Source organism: Oryctolagus cuniculus, chromosome 18 (assembly GCF_964237555.1).
Source record: "Oryctolagus cuniculus chromosome 18, mOryCun1.1, whole genome shotgun sequence".
Lineage (NCBI taxonomy): Eukaryota > Metazoa > Chordata > Mammalia > Lagomorpha > Leporidae > Oryctolagus > Oryctolagus cuniculus.
In genome coordinates, this window is record NC_091449.1 from 8,272,181 (window position 1) to 8,287,596 (window position 15,416).

Sequence of the window (15,416 nt, forward strand, 5' to 3'; positions counted from 1 at the left end):
AAGCCAAGCTCGTTGCAAACTTCCCGTCGGCCTCCAGACACCCAGCCCGGGCGCCCTGCCCGTTGCATTCCCCGGGACACCTCCGGGGTCCCCACCTGCGGCCCCGGAGCCCCCCGCCCGCGTCAGCCATGCCTCTAAGCCGCACCTTGTCCGTGTCCTCGCTGCCGGGACTGGAGGATTGGGAGGATGAGTTCGACTTGGAGAACTCGGTACTCTTCGAAGTGGCCTGGGAGGTGGCCAACAAGGGTGAGCCTGCGGGCGTCGGGGCCTGTGACTGAAAGGGTAGCCGGGTAAGGGGGCCCAGGACGCTGAGTCGCAGGGAGAAAGAGGACCACATAGGGGTCGGGGCTCCACGGGGGTCTCTTGAGTCCCGGGCAAGGCGCCAGTGACTCCTGTGCCCTTGGGCAGAGCCTGGGGTATGGCTCCTGGGCCCTGGGGGGAGGGGATGAGTGAATTGCCTTAAAATAAAAGGAGGCTGGAAACTCAGGTCCGGGGTCCTAGGGAGAGTGGGCGTTAAAATAGCGCAAGAGATTCCTAATCCAGGGGGGGCTCCTGGGGAATGGGCCCTGAACAGGGCAAAGTGCTGCCTGGGGCTTCAGACCTGTGACCACCCCCCAGGGGGGAAGTGGCTGAGGATGGAAGTCTGGGTCTGGGCGAGAGCCGGAGGGGGTGTGTGGGTCCTGGTGGGGGGGCTCTGGCGACCTGGCTGCTGGGGGGTAAAGATGGGAGGGGGCTGGAGCCCCTCATTATATAGGGGCCAGGGTGGGAGGGACTTAGGGCCGAATGCCTGGACTTCGGAGGAGTGGAAGGCCTGAGCTACTGGACGAGGAGCTGGTGGCCTGGAACCGGCCAAGGCTGGGAAGTCCTGAGTTGCTCAGGGGCTGGGAGTGGCTCCGGGGCCTCCAAGGGTCTGGATCTGGAGAAGCTGGGGCTGGAGCCCCTAGGAGCCAGGTGGTCCTGCTCCCCCGCAGACCAGCGGCCCGGGGTTTGCCTGCGGGGTGTGGGGGGAGGATGGGGCTGGCTTGCAGAGACACAGCCACGTGTTGTCAGGGTTCCGGCTGCAGGCAGGGAGGAGGCTGGGGGCCCAGACTCCCCAGTCTGCGGTGGGGTCGTGGGCAGGACCTCTGCCCCCGGTCGGGAAGGGAGACCGGCAGCCAGGTCAGCAGGGTCCCTGGGGGCGGGAAGGATGATTCAGGCTCTCTTGTGCAATGCGGGATGCTGGCTGGCGCCGTACAGGCAGATGCTCCCTTATCGCGTCCTGGGGTTAGCTGGGGACTCACCCCAGCTCCTGCAGGCTGCAGACCGGGGGACCCCTGTCCCTCAGCTTCCGCCACCCTTGGGGCGGAATTCCTTCAGACCCAGGAGCCCACGCCCCGAGCCCCATCTGTCTCCGACCTAGGAGTCCAGCCTGAGCCCCCTTCCCCTGTGGACCCAGAAGGAGGTCCTCCAGCCCCCCTTCCCTCCCCCACTCAAACCTCCAAGCCCCACCCCCTCTCCTCTCTGACTCGGAAGTATGGGCTCCCAGTGGTCGGGGACCCCAGGAGTCGCAACATCGGGCCCCAGCTGGGCTCTGCCCTCACACGCTTGGGCCCACAGTGGGCGGCATCTACACGGTGCTGCAGACCAAGGCCAAGGTGACGGGAGACGAATGGGGCGACAACTACTTCCTGGTGGGACCCTACACCGAGCAAGGCGTGAGGACCCAGGTGGAGCTGCTGGAGCCCCCGACCCCTGCCCTGAAGAGGACCCTGGACTCCATGAACAGCAAGGGTTGCAAGGTGGGACATGGCCGTGCAGAGGCGGGGAGACAGGTGGCGCCGCCCTCACCCTGCAGGTGTAGCTGCAGAAGGGCAGGGGGTGTGGACGGCCCGGGGAGGCACAGACAGGTGTGGGGAAGGCAGACACAGAGGAGGAGCGGGCGATAGGCAGAGGTAGGGCCCCATGACACAGGCCAGGAGATTGGCCGACAGACAGCCAGCAGCTACAACATATATCCAAGAGGCCAGGGTCCTCAGAGCCCAGAGAAAGAACTGGACAGAAAGGCAGCCGGACAGAGCCGGAAGGAGGGTGGTTTGGGGTCAGGTGGGTGTGCAGGAGCAGGAAATGGGGGTGGGGAGGTGGGGGGCTGAAGTTCAAGTGCTGCCTGCGTGACCGGGGCCAGTGAACGTGGCTGCCGGTAGCATCTGCCCCGGAGGGGCGCTGGGAGGATGAGGAGTTAATGATCATAAAGGAAATGAGGCCGTGTGTAAACCATGGAGGTTATCAGCATTCATCCTGATTACTCTGAAGGCCCAGCTAGGAGAGCCCGGTGGGCAGGCAGGCAGGCAAGTGGAGACAAACCCAGGGACCGGGCTCCGGGGAGAGAAGCAGCCTGTAGGTGCAGAAGACAGGCTGCGGACGTTCCAGAGAAAGACCGAGAAGGAGAGAGGAAGATGGAGTATTGATTAATAAGAGAGGAGCGCTGGGCAGACAGACCCAGGGGGTGGAGTCTTGGACGGGGGATCTAGGGATCAAAAAGAGGTATGGAGAGTCCCGGGGCCCCAGGCTGAGCACGGCCTTAGTCAGCGGGGGGAAGGGCTGAGGGTTTGGGGGGCTGGGGGCAGGGGTGCGGCAGGCCCCTCGGCTCCTTCCAATCAGCCTCTGATCCGGGGTGGGGTCCAGAGTCCAGTGAAACCCAGACTGTCCCTAAGGCACCCCAGGGCGGCCGGGTCCCTCCCCCAGGGCAGCTGTTCCTAAGAATAGCCCCCCCTAGCAAAAGGGCACACAACAGCTGGGAGGGGGAGGAGCAGGAGAGCCGAGCTCAGCTCGGGAGCAGCCAGGTTGCGGGGGAGGATGGCTGCTTGTCCACAGGACAGAGCCGTGGTGGCAGGGCCAGCACCGGGGCCAGGGGCTCGGGGGGAGCGCGACAGGTAGAAAAACGCAGGCTTGGGAGCGTGGACAGACGACGCTGCCGCAGGAGAGGGTGTTTAGCATGGCGGTAAAGACGCCGTGAGGATGTCCGTGTCCGATACAGGGAGTTCCTGGGTTCAATGCCAGACTCCAGCCTCCTGCTACTGCGGACCCTGGGAGGCAGCAGCCAGAGCTCAGGTGACTGGTTCCTGCCACCCACGTGGGAAGCCCGATTGGATCCCAGTGCTTGCCTTTGGCTTGTCCCAGCACGCCAGCTGTGGCTAGCATTTGGGGAATGAACCAGCGGATGAGAGCTCTGTCTTTCACATAAATAATTTTCTTTTAAAAACCGTGGTTGCAGATTGAAAACAATGGGCAACAAAGTGGCAAATATTCTGGTGGAAGAAGTGTGGGGGGTGGTGGTGGCAGAAGTTACAAAGGGAATTAGCAACAGAAAGAAAAATAACTGGAGAAAGCACTAGCATGGTTGGCAAGAGAAATGAGACAGCAAGTGGAGAAATGAGGCGGCGGGCGGGAGAAATGATTGGCAGGGCGGGAGGTGATTGGCAGGGCAGGAGAAGTGATTGGCAGGGCAGGAGAAGTGATTGGCAGGGCGGCAAAACAAGTGGTTCTGAGAGCAGCCAGGAGACGGTGATAGAAACCAAGCCAAGGCTGAGGAAGACGTCGCAGTGGGGGTGGAAAAAGTGATGGGAGTAGCCGACAGCAGATAGAAATAAGGCGGCGGGTGGGAAATTGGCAGCGGATGTGGAAACAAGGAGGCGGAGGAAGCCCGCAAGAGCCCTGCGCCTCCCGTCACGCCCGTCCCCCCAGGTGTACTTCGGGCGCTGGCTGATCGAGGGGGGCCCTCTGGTGGTGCTGTTGGACGTGGGGGCCTCCGCCTGGGCCCTGGAGCGCTGGAAGGGAGAGCTCTGGGACACCTGCAACATCGGGGTGCCCTGGTACGACCGCGAGGCCAACGACGCTGTCCTCTTTGGCTTCCTCACCACCTGGTTCCTGGGTGAGGTAGGCCCCACTGTCTGCCCCCGTCACCGCGCTGCACCCCAGCCTGAAGCTGCAGTGCCCACCGGCGCCTGGCGCAGAGGCACCGGGAGGTCCTTTAATCCAAGGATTAGTTCTGATCCTGGGGATGTGGCGTCCAGGGGCCCAGCTTCCTCTTTGCTGAGATTCAACTCCCAACCTCAGCTTCATTAACTCCAGTCTCGCAGGTGCAGAGCTGCTAAGCTCTTGGGAATTGATGGCCTGCCTCGGGGAATTCTGGGAATTGTAGTTCTCTAGTCTGACCTTGGCCAGACTTAAGCGCACAGATTCGGCCTAGAGTACTTGCCGATCCCCAGCCTATCTGAGAACTAACAGTCTTGGTTCTGATCACCTTTTAGGTTTTTAAAGAGTTGAGAAACCTAACTTTCCATACCCTGGGACAAAGAATGTAGACATGGGCTGCTCCTAGAGCATGCTGGGAATTGTAGTCCTCTGGCCAGGGTTGCGTCCAGACCTGTGCTGGTTAGGGTTCTCCAGGAACTGTGTGCTTCGTGACACACGTGGACACACATCAGCCCTGTCCCTGTTGCCCCACAGTTCCTGGCCCAGAATGAGGAGAAGCCGCACGTGGTCGCACACTTCCACGAGTGGCTGGCGGGCATCGGGCTCTGCCTGTGCCGAGCCCGGCGGCTGCCCGTGGCGACCATCTTCACTACCCATGCCACACTGCTGGGGCGTTACCTGTGTGCCGGCGCCGTGGACTTCTACAACAACTTGGAGAACGTGAGCTGGGAGTGAGGCGGACGCTGGGGGAACCCAACTCCCCAGCCCCCTGTTTCCTCAGACCCAGAAGTCCAGCTGCCAGTCCCAACCTCCCCTCCCCCTCCCAGGACCTCCATTCTTCCGTCCAACCCCCGTAACCGGCTTCCCTCCCTTCCCACCCAGTTTAACGTGGACAAGGAAGCCGGTGAGAGGCAGATATACCACCGCTACTGCATGGAGCGGGCAGCAGCCCACTGCGCCCACGTCTTCACTACCGTGTCACAGATCACCGCCATCGAGGCCCAGCACCTGCTCAAGAGGAAGCCAGGTAGGGGCTAGGCTGGAGTCTCCAGGCCACCGTCTATGCCAAAGCCAAACTCTAAAGAACTACAACTCCCAGAAGCCCCGGCGGTTGGGATGTGCCCTGCACTAGAAAGGGTTGAGATGTGGTCATTGCTTCAAGTGGACAGTGGGCTCTGAAAGGGAGTGGAGAGTTAGTAGGCGTGGTTCTTTTGGGAAAAGCGCGAGCTGAGAGGTGGTGCAGTGGTGCTGGGGGCAGCCGTGTGGCCGGGTGCAGGGGTCCCGGTGGAGCTCCCAGGAGAGCGGCAGCGACCAGACATTGCCACGGGAAAGGGGCGTCTCCATCGATTATGCCTTGGACCGCGCTGATCCGAATGAACGGACGAGGGCGTGAACGGCGGGACCTTCTCCCTCACCCCAGACATTGTGACCCCCAACGGCCTGAATGTGAAGAAGTTCTCTGCCATGCACGAGTTCCAGAACCTCCATGCCCAGAGCAAGGCTCGGATCCAGGAGTTTGTGCGGGGTCACTTTTATGGGTACGTGAGCCAGATACACAGGACTTAGAGAAGGGAGTGGGTGTCTATGTGGACATCTGGGTCTGAGCGGGAGGGGCGGCTGGGGGTCCTGGCGCCTGGGGACCTGGGTCTGAGGGCAGGGGCAGCTGGGAGCTTCTTCCTGAGGCCCTGAGCCCTGGAACAATGGGCCAAGTATCAGAGCGGCTCTGTCTCTATAGAGAGAAGAACTACAACTCCCAGAAGGCCTGGGCACCCCATGGCTTCTGGGATTTGTAGTTTTAAGGTCAGGGCTACATATTGAGAGTGTAGGGCTTCACCCTGCTTTGTGGCTTCCTTATAGACACCTAGACTTCAACTTGGACAAGACCTTGTACTTCTTTATCGCCGGCCGCTACGAGTTCTCCAACAAGGGGGCCGACGTCTTCCTGGAGGCCTTGGCTCGGCTCAACTACCTGCTCAGAGTGAGACCTGTGCCACATGGCGCAAGGGCGCGGGCGGGAGACAGTGTGTTAACTGGGGGAGAAGGGCCCCCCCTCCAAGAAGGGGCATGGCAAAGCCCCAGCGCCTTGGGGGTCGGCAGTGGTGGGCGGGGCCTGAGCCTCCCCCTGTGCGTTTCTCCCGCCCAGGTGAACGGCAGCGAGCAGACGGTGGTCGCCTTCTTCATCATGCCGGCTCGGACCAACAATTTCAACGTGGAGACACTGAAGGGCCAGGCCGTGCGCAAACAGCTTTGGTCAGCAGCCCGCGGCCCACGGCCCCTGCTGCCCCCACTCCTGCGCTTTGGGGCTGGCGGTTCCCCAGGAGACTCGGTTTGCCCGTCTGTGACCTGATCCGTGTCCCCATCCATTCCCCCTCAAGTCACTTGCTCCAGCGAGCATTTTTACCATGTGCCGGGCACTGGCTGTGATGGACAAGAAAGATACAATCCTTGTCTTTTAAGCTCGTGTTCCAGAAAATTCTAAAGAGTGTGTTCTGGCAAAAACAAAACAGAACTGGAATAGGAGACAGGGTTGTCAGGAAGGATGGCACCGAGGAAGTACCACTGGGCAGAGAAAGGAAATGAGGGAGCAGACCATGTGGTCAGCTGAGGAATAAGATTTCAGGCCTGGGGAGGGGGGAGCAGCAGGTGCAAAGGCCCTGAGGCATGCTAGAGAAATAGCAAGGGAGCCAGGCTAGAAGTTGAGGCCAGGGCTGTGGGAGGACCGTGCAGGGGAGTGACATTCTTACTTGGGTGTCTGCCTGTCCCCTACTCAGAATCTTATTTTCCTTTTGTATAAAATGGGTTTTTGCATCACCACGTCCAGGACCAGCACAAGTCCTAATAATAGCTGACATTTCTGGAAGGCTCGCCGTGTGCCAGGCACCGCGCACTTTTTGTTTTGACCTCATTGGCTCCTCATTGCCAGCTTCTGAGGTCGGATCTATTTTTAGCCCCATCGGATAGCTGAGACACGGGAGTCAGAGAGGAAAGGCCACCTGTCCTCGGCCACACAGCACAAAGGATCCCAGCCTTCTGGGTTCCATTCCCCACTTCCCACCCTGCAGCCCAGAGGACCCAGGCCTCAGTTTCCCCAGTAGCTCAAAGGCTAACAATAAAATGGCAGACAGGGTGTGTGTGTGTGTGTGACGTCGCTCTGTGCCTTCCAGCGTGTGTGTGTGTGTGTGTGACGTCGCTCTGTGCCTTCCAGGGTGTGTGTGTGTGTGTATATGTGACGTCACTCTGTGCCTTCCAGCGTGTGTGTGTGTGTGTGACGTCGCTCTGTGCCTTCCAGGGTGTGTGTGTGTGTGTGTGTGTGACGTCGCTCTGTGCCTTCCAGCGTGTGTGTGTGTGTGTGACGTCGCTCTGTGCCTTCCAGGGTGTGTGTGTGCGTGTATGTGTGACGTCACTCTGTGCCTTCCAGCGTGTGTGTGTGTGTGTGACGTCGCTCTGTGCCTTCCAGGGTGTGTGTGTGTGTGTATGTGTGACGTCGCTCTGTGCCTTCCAGTGTGTGTGTGTGTGTGTGTATGTGACGTCACTCTGTGCCTTCCAGGGTGTGTGTGTGTGAGTGTGTGTGTGTGTGTGTGACGTCGCTCTGTGCCTTCCAGGGTGTGTGTGTGTGTGTATGTGTGACGTCACTCTGTGCCTTCCAGCGTGTGTGTGTGTGTGTGACGTCGCTCTGTGCCTTCCAGGGTGTGTGTGTGTGTGTGTGTGTGTGTGACGTCGCTCTGTGCCTTCCAGGGTGTGTGTGTGTGTGTGTATGTGATGTCACTCTGCCTTCCAGGGTGTGTGTGTGTGTGTGTGTGTGACGTCACTCTGTGCCTTCCAGGGTGTGTGTGTGTGTATGTGACGTCGCTCTGTGCCTTCCAGCGTGTGTGTGTGTGTGACGTCGCTCTGTGCCTTCCAGGGTGTGTGTGTGTGTGTGACGTCGCTCTGTGCCTTCCAGGGGGTGTGTGTGTGTGTGACATCGCTCTGTGCCTTCCAGCGTGTGTGTGTGTGTGTGTGTGTGTGACGTCGCTCTGTGCCTTCCAGGGTGTGTGTGTGTGTGTGTGTGTGTGTGTGACGTCGCTCTGTGCCTTCCGGGGTGTGTGTGTGTGTGTGTGTGATGTCGCTCTGTGCCTTCCAGGGTGTGTGTGTGTGTGTATGTGTGACATCGCTCTGTGCCTTCCAGGGTGTGTGTGTGTGTGTGTGTGTGTGTGTATGTGACGTCGCTCTGTGCCTTCCAGGGTGTGTGTGTGTGTGTGTGTGTGTGTGTGTGTGACGTCACTCTGTGCCTTCCAGGGTGTGTGTGTGTGTATGTGACGTCGCTCTGTGCCTTCCAGGGTGTGTGTGTGTGTGTGTGTGTGTGTGACGTCACTCTGTGCCTTCCAGGGTGTGTGTGTGTGTGTATGTGACGTCGCTCTGTGCCTTCCAGGGTGTGTGTGTGTGAGTGTGTGTGTGTGACATCGCTCTGTGCCTTCCAGGGTGTGTGTGTGTGTGTGTGTGTGTGACGTCGCTCTGTGCCTTCCAGGGTGTGTGTGTGTGAGTGTGTGTGTGTGTGACGTCGCTCTGTGCCTTCCAGGGTGTGTGTGTGTGAGTGTGTGTGTGTGTGACGTCGCTCTGTGCCTTCCAGGGTGTGTGTGTGTGAGTGTGTGTGTGTGTGACGTCGCTCTGTGCCTTCCAGGGTGTGTGTGTGTGTGTGTGTGTGTGTGTGACGTCGCTCTGTGCCTTCCAGGGTGTGTGTGTGTGTGTGTGTGTGTGTGTGTGTGTGTGTGTGACGTCGCTCTGTGCCTTCCAGGGACACAGCCAACACGGTGAAGGAGAAGTTCGGGAGGAAGCTGTATGAATCCTTGCTGGTGTGAGTGCCCGGCCCGAGCCCTCTTCCCTCTTGGGCCCCAGCCCCTCTCGTCACCATGCCCAGATGCACGCCCCTGCTCCCTTGCAGGGGGAGCCTCCCGGACATGAACAAGATGCTGGACAAGGAAGACTTCACCATGATGAAGAGGGCCATCTTTGCCACGCAGGTAGGGCCCGGGAGAGGGCGTTCCCAGCAACCCCAGGGGCAGCTGGCCACGTTCCCGCCGACCCCAGAGGCTGCTGGGAGTTCTGCTGTCTTGGGTGGCCTGCCTTGAGGGGTCGATTCCGAGGTCCACGGAAGGCTGGAATTTAAAACAGAAGCACTCAGGCCGGCTGTTTTCTGTGGCGCATTCTGCCGCGGGGGATGCCGGGAGTGGTGGTTTCTTCGGGTCCCTGGGGTCAGTGGACACAGGGCAACAAGGGAATACAAGACAGTCAAGACAGCCACAAGAGGAGAATCACAACTTCCTGTCCTGGGGGTGGGGGGGCCTCTGGCCCCGCCTCTGCGCCCGGAGGCTGCTGGGAGTGGTAGTTTTGTCGCGGCTCTGGGGGTGGAGCCAGGCGGTCAGCTACAGCATCTTGTGTTCCCTGGAGAGGACTGAGAATGCTGGGCAGCCACTGCTTCTCATCCCACTGGCTGTATCTGATTCCCCACGCACCCCTGGGAGCTGTGGCCTCTTGGCATTAGGTGAGTGGGAACTTCAGGATCGGTGCTTATTAAGAGGACGACTACAACTCCCAGCAGGCCCCGGGACGCCCCGTTACAATGACGCCTCCCTTGCCCCAGGGGCTTCTGGGAGTTAAAGAGGCCTTCAATTCCCTGGTATCCAGGGACTTCGGGGGTGCGTGCTGTCAGGGCCGGGGACCCTGGCGAGTGGGACCCTGGACAGCCACGCCGCACTCCAAGATGGAAGCCGCTCTAGCCGGTCCGTAAGCAGCCGCCTCACTGGCAGTGCTGCCGTCACCGGCCCCTGGACCTGCAGACTGAGGGTGAACAGTGTTTGCGAAGCGAGCTGACGAGCTGTTGTAAAAGGCCACGCCCTCTGGCCTCTTCTGGTTCCAGTGACTCCTGGGAATTAATTTCCTTGGGCCTCTGTTGGAGGGGGGTGGATTTTCATAGAAACCTACAGCTCCCACAAGGCCCTAGAGTGTGGCACCATTTGGGCACAGTCTGTGGCTCCATTGACTGGGGGAGTAGCAGGTACCTAATTCCCCATAGTCTATAGGGGGCAGCTAAGCCCCGGCTCTGCCTCACCGGCAGCTGGGAGTTGTAGTTCTTCTAGGCTCGCGTTGGGTAGCGGCAGGAGCTGGTTAGATGGCCACTCCGGGAGTCTTCAGCTCTGGGACTCCCTCAGCTTTGCTGTTCTGGCGGGAGTGGTGGTCTCCTTGACTTGCCCGGCCCTCCCGTGACCCCCGCCCCACTCGTGGCCCCCACAGCGGCAGTCTTTCCCCCCCGTGTGCACCCACAACATGCTGGACGACTCCTCGGACCCCATCCTCACCACCATCCGCCGAATCGGCCTCTTCAACAGCAGTGCCGACAGGGTGAAGGTGAGAGCGCTGGCCAGGGGGACGCTGGGGAGGGGAGGGGAGGGGAGGGGAGGGGAGGGGAGCCCCGGCCTCACCCGCCCCATCCCGCCTGGCCCATCAAGGACGTTCATTGCTTTGTTCAGGAAGAACCCCGGCTCCTGAGGCAAATACACTTGCTGTGTGTCCTTAGACAAGTGTGTCACCCTCTCTGGGCCACTCTGGGTTCTCAAGAAACTGCCACGGCCGGCGCCGCGGCTCACTAGGCTAATCCTCCGCCTAGCGGCGCCGGCACACCGGGTTCTAGTCCCGGTCGGGGCGCCGGATTCTGCCCCGGTTGCCCCTCTTCCAGGCCAGCCCTCTGCTGTGGCCAGGGAGTGCAGTGGAGGATGGCCCAGGTGCTTGGGCCCTGCACCCCATGGGAGACCAGGAAAAGCACCTGGCTCCTGGCTCCTGCCATCGGATCAGCGCGGTGTGCCGGCCGCAGCGCGCCGGCCGCGGCGGCCATTGGAGGGTGAACCAACGGCAAAAGGAAGACCTTTCTCTCTGTCTCTCTCTCTCTCACTGTCCACTCTGCCTGTCAAAAAAAAAAAAAAAAAAAGAAAAAAAAAAAGAAACTGCCACGTGAGGTGCTTGGGCTAAGCCGTTCCTTTCCACGGCCAGGTGATTTTCCACCCAGAGTTCCTGTCCTCTACAAGCCCCCTGCTCCCTGTGGACTACGAGGAGTTCGTCCGTGGCTGCCACCTGGGGGTCTTCCCTTCCTACTACGAGCCTTGGGGCTACACACCAGGTGGGTGCAAAGCGAGGCGGGGGCAGCGTGGTGCTGGGGAGTGGCCAGGTCCGGCATGACCCTGGGGTGAAGGAGTGGCCGACTCTGAGCCCCAGCTCCCCTCGCTTGGGGAGCAGGACAGCAGTAGCCGCCTGTTCTGCTACAGCGTGCGTTTCTCTAACCATCGCCGGTGCGGCATAGACCCCCAGGGCTGCACTCGGCCTCAGGTGGTCGTCACCGTCCCCGCCGAGCCCCCGCAGCCCCCTGGTGTTTGTCCCCAAGTAACAGCAGCCGAGAGCACCATTCACACACACCAGAGAGTGACGAGGTCTTCCCGGGCTTTCCCCGTGCCCCTCAAGCCCACCTCCCCATTTCGGGGGTCTTTGGCCACGCGCTCTCGGCGGGAGCTGCTGCTTGGCAAATTGCCCCCGTTTGGGGGGTGTTTCCCTGTAACCCTCAAACTTGGCGCTTCTGCACACCCTTTTCAATCAAGCCGCTTTCCAGTGTTTTAGACGTTAAATAAGACCATGTTCCCTGTAGTGTGCTTTAGTAATTTAACAAGCCTTTTATTTTTTATTTTTTTTTTGAATACTGGGTTTGTTAAAACATATTTTTATTTGTTTATTTGAAAATCAGAATTACTGAGAGAGACAGACAGACAGACATCGAGAGAGAGAGGTCTTCCATCTGCTGGTTCACTCCCCAAATGGCTGCAATGGCTGGGGCTGGGCCAGGCCTAAAGCCAGGAGCCTGGAGCTTCTTCCTGGTCTCTTATGTGGGTACGGGGTCCCCAGCACTTGGGCCATCTTCCATTACTTTCCTAGGTGCATTAACAGGGAGCTGTGTCCAAAGTGGAGGAACCAGGACTTGAACCGGCGCCCACATGGGATGCCGGCACTGCAGGCGGCGGCCTCACCCTCTGTGCCCCGGCGCCGGTCCCTCCAGTGTCTACTTAAAAAGATAAAAATGAACTCCTGGAGCCATTTCCCAGGGTTGTTTAAGGTGTTGAACACAGCTAATAGACATTCTGTACACAGGGATACCAATAAGGAGAACTTATGTTCAATCTCGCAGCAAAACAGACTCATCCCGTGATAACCGACACAGGGGCATCGGCCGGAGTGCTGAGTAAACCAGCAGCCCTGTCTCCGTTATCGTGGGTCCCTGAGCAAGACAGTTCCCTTTTCTGATCCTCTTAGAGGTAGGGAGAATGGGGGCCGGTGTCGCGGTGCAGCGGGCTAAGCCTCCGCCTGCGACGCTGGCTTCCCCTCGGCGCCCAGTTGGCATCGTATTTGAGACCAGGGTGGAGCTCTGGGCTCCTGGCTTCCGCCTGGCCCAGCCCAGCCGTTAGGGAGTGAACCAGCGGGTGGAGGATCTTTCTTTCTCTCTGTATCCCTGCTGTTCAAATCAATGTCTTTTTAAGAATGTTTGCGGACTAGGGGAAATGCTACTCGGCGCCTGCACTTGCTGACGGCCCCAGTAGGGGGCGCGGTTGGGCCTTGTTGCGAAGGGCCCCGGGGCTAAGCCGGCCTTTCTCGCTGTCGCGCAGCCGAGTGCACGGTGATGGGCATCCCCAGCATCTCCACCAACCTCTCGGGCTTCGGCTGCTTCATGGAGGAACACATCGCAGACCCCTCGGCCTACGGTCAGCGCCCGCCTCCTGCGGGGGGCGGAGAAGGGACACCGGAGCCTGGACCGGGGAGGGTGGACCTGGGGAGGGAGGCGCTGGCCTTCCTGTGGGGGGAGGGGTCTCGCAGCCCCCCAGCTCCAGGGGGAGCCAGGCCTCCAGCGCGTCCCCTCGCTGAAGCCCCGGCTGGCCCCCGCAGGCATCTACATCCTGGACCGGCGCTTCCGCAGCCTGGACGACTCCTGCTCGCAGCTCACCTCCTTCCTCTACAGCTTCTGCCAGCAGAGCCGCAGGCAGCGCATCATCCAGCGGAACCGCACCGAGCGCCTCTCCGACCTCCTGGACTGGAAGTACCTGGGCCGGGTAGGGCCCCTGGCTGTGCGCTGGCCCAGGCTCTCCGGCCCGCCCCCGCGGGGACCCATCAGTCAACCCCTCCTGGAAGGGCATTGGGCAAGAGTTTTCCCTTGAGGAGGGGTGTGGCCCAGAGTCCACCCATTCAGAGCTTTGCTCATCTACATAAGGGGTGGGGCCAGAGAGATGGATGGTTTGCATAGAGGTCTATTGATAGGTACGGTGTGGTTTCTTTCTTTTTGAAGATTTATTGGAAAGGCAGAATTACAGAGAGGGAGAGGGAGAGGGAGAGAGAGGGAGAAAGAGATCTTTCATCCACTGGTTCACTCCCCAAATAGCCCCAGTGGCCAGGACCAGTCTGGTCAAAGCCAGGAGCCAGGAGCTTCATCCGGGCCTCCCCTGTGGGTGCAGGGGCCCAAGCACTTGGCCGTCTTCCACTGCCTTCCCAGGTTCATTAGCAGGGAGCTGGGATGGAAGTGGCACAGGCAGGATTCCAGCTGAGCCTGCGCCCACATGGGCTGGGGCTTCCCCCGCGAGTGCAGTGCTGGTCCCTGGGGTGGGTTTTTCGCTGGCACTAAGGAGCGTGCCCAGGGCCTGCCGTCTGCCGTCTGCCGGGGGCGGATCTGGCTCCTGGACTGACGCCTTCTCCTCCTCTCCCCCCTAAGTACTACATGTCTGCTCGCCACATGGCCCTGGCCAAGGCCTTTCCGGATCACTTCACCTACGAGCCACACGAGGCGGATGCGGTGAGTGGGTCCGGGCCCCCTGTTGGGCCGGGGCGGGCTGGCCGGGCTGGGCTGGGGGCTCTGGGGCCTCCGCTCACGCTGTTGCGCTTTGTGCACCTCCCCCGGCCGCAGACCCAGGGCTACCGCTACCCGCGGCCCGCCTCCGTGCCACCGTCGCCCTCGCTGTCGCGGCACTCGAGCCCACACCAGAGCGAGGACGAGGAGGAGCCCCGGGACGGGCTCCCCGAGGAAGACGGAGAGCGTTACGACGAGGATGAGGAGGCCGCCAAGGACCGGCGCAACATCCGCGCCCCAGAGTGGCCGCGCCGGGCCTCCTGCACCTCGTCCAGCGGCGGGAGCAAGCGCAGCAACTCGGTGGACACCAGCTCGCTCAGCACCCCCAGCGAGCCCCTGAGCCCCGCCAGCTCCCTGGGCGAGGAGCGCAACTGAGTCCCCCGCCCCCACCTCGCTCCCGCCCGGCCCGACACCCAGAGGCGCTGCGGGAGCCACACTCCGCGTGATCCGCACCCAGCCCCAGCCCGCACACTCCAGCCCCCGTCCCCAGCTCTGCTCTCGGGGCCCCCACACCCCACACTCCACAACGCCGTGCCTTTCTTGGGTTTCAGAACACATAATCTGTACCCCAGAGCTCTGCAGGCCGGGGCCAGTCCCTGAGGCCGGCAGCTGCCGCTACCACTCCTGGGTGATGCCAGTGGCCATTGCCTTCCGGGCTGAGGTCCCCCGGGTGCTCCCGGCTCGTCCGTCCTGCAGCAGACAGGGTGGCACTGCCAGCGCTGGGAGCCACACGGCGTCCCTGCTGACGGGACAAGTCACCTTCAGGGACCCGAGACAGCTGAGTGCGGACGGCCGTCCGTCTGAACACAGGCTCCGGGACGGCTCCTCTCGCGTTCTTCCTGGGGTGCTCAGTTCTGCTGGAGCACCCCCCCAGATACACTCCTGTGGTCCCAACTCTGGCCAAGCCAGGGGTGGCCGAACCCCTTGGCTCCTCATTCCTTTTGGCGAGCCATACAGCCTGTGTGGACACTTCTGTGCCGGCCTGGCCTTTCCCAGACTAGACCCCAGCCTCCTTCCTAGCTGGAGACAGACTCCTGGTGCCTTCCAGGGAATCGCCGTGCTGGGGCCAGAGCTGACGGTCTCCCCGCCTCCGTCCCCACCGCCTCCCGTCTCAGCCGCCTTGAAACCACTGGGCTCCGGGGCTGGCTGTTGAACCTGGAGCCTCACCACTGTGCGCGTCCAGGCCCCTTTCTCCTGATCAGAACTGAGCCCACTGGGTTCTAGAACATTCACGTTTACCTCGAGGCCCTCCCGCCCCCAAGCTTCGGAGCAAGGGAGGGCCCTCACGTGTGCTGTGCCGTGTCTGCTGCTCTACTTGGTTTGCAGGGGGCAGGAGTGGGATTGGCGTGCATCCAGAGATGAGAAAATACATCTATTTAAGAATCCCAGGTGTGGTCCGATTCAGGCTGGGGCCTCCACCCGCACGGCCTTAGGCCTTGTCCTGCTCCCTCATCTCACCCTGCCTCCCCGGGGACTTCACCGAAGGCCCTTCTGCCTAACCGGTGCTTGATTTGCAAACTTTGGCAGGAGCGGCTGTGACTGGGAGCGAGCGCTGGCGGGC

At 61.1% G+C, this 15,416-nt stretch overlaps 1 protein-coding gene across 1 annotated transcript; it reads left to right on the forward strand.

Annotated features, from left to right (window-relative positions):
• Positions 1–5: 5 nt before the first annotated feature.
• On the forward strand, positions 6–15,201 carry GYS1 (glycogen synthase 1). The gene is given in 16 exon segments (NM_001082023.1): positions 6–246; positions 1,597–1,778; positions 3,721–3,912; positions 4,486–4,671; positions 4,834–4,978; positions 5,372–5,489; positions 5,809–5,929; positions 6,095–6,201; positions 8,723–8,782; positions 8,870–8,948; positions 10,219–10,332; positions 10,972–11,098; positions 12,627–12,722; positions 12,904–13,067; positions 13,721–13,801; positions 13,913–15,201. Coding segments are annotated over 16 exon segments (2,208 nt in total). The 5' UTR covers positions 6–128; the 3' UTR covers positions 14,231–15,201.
• Positions 15,202–15,416: the final 215 nt, after the last annotated feature.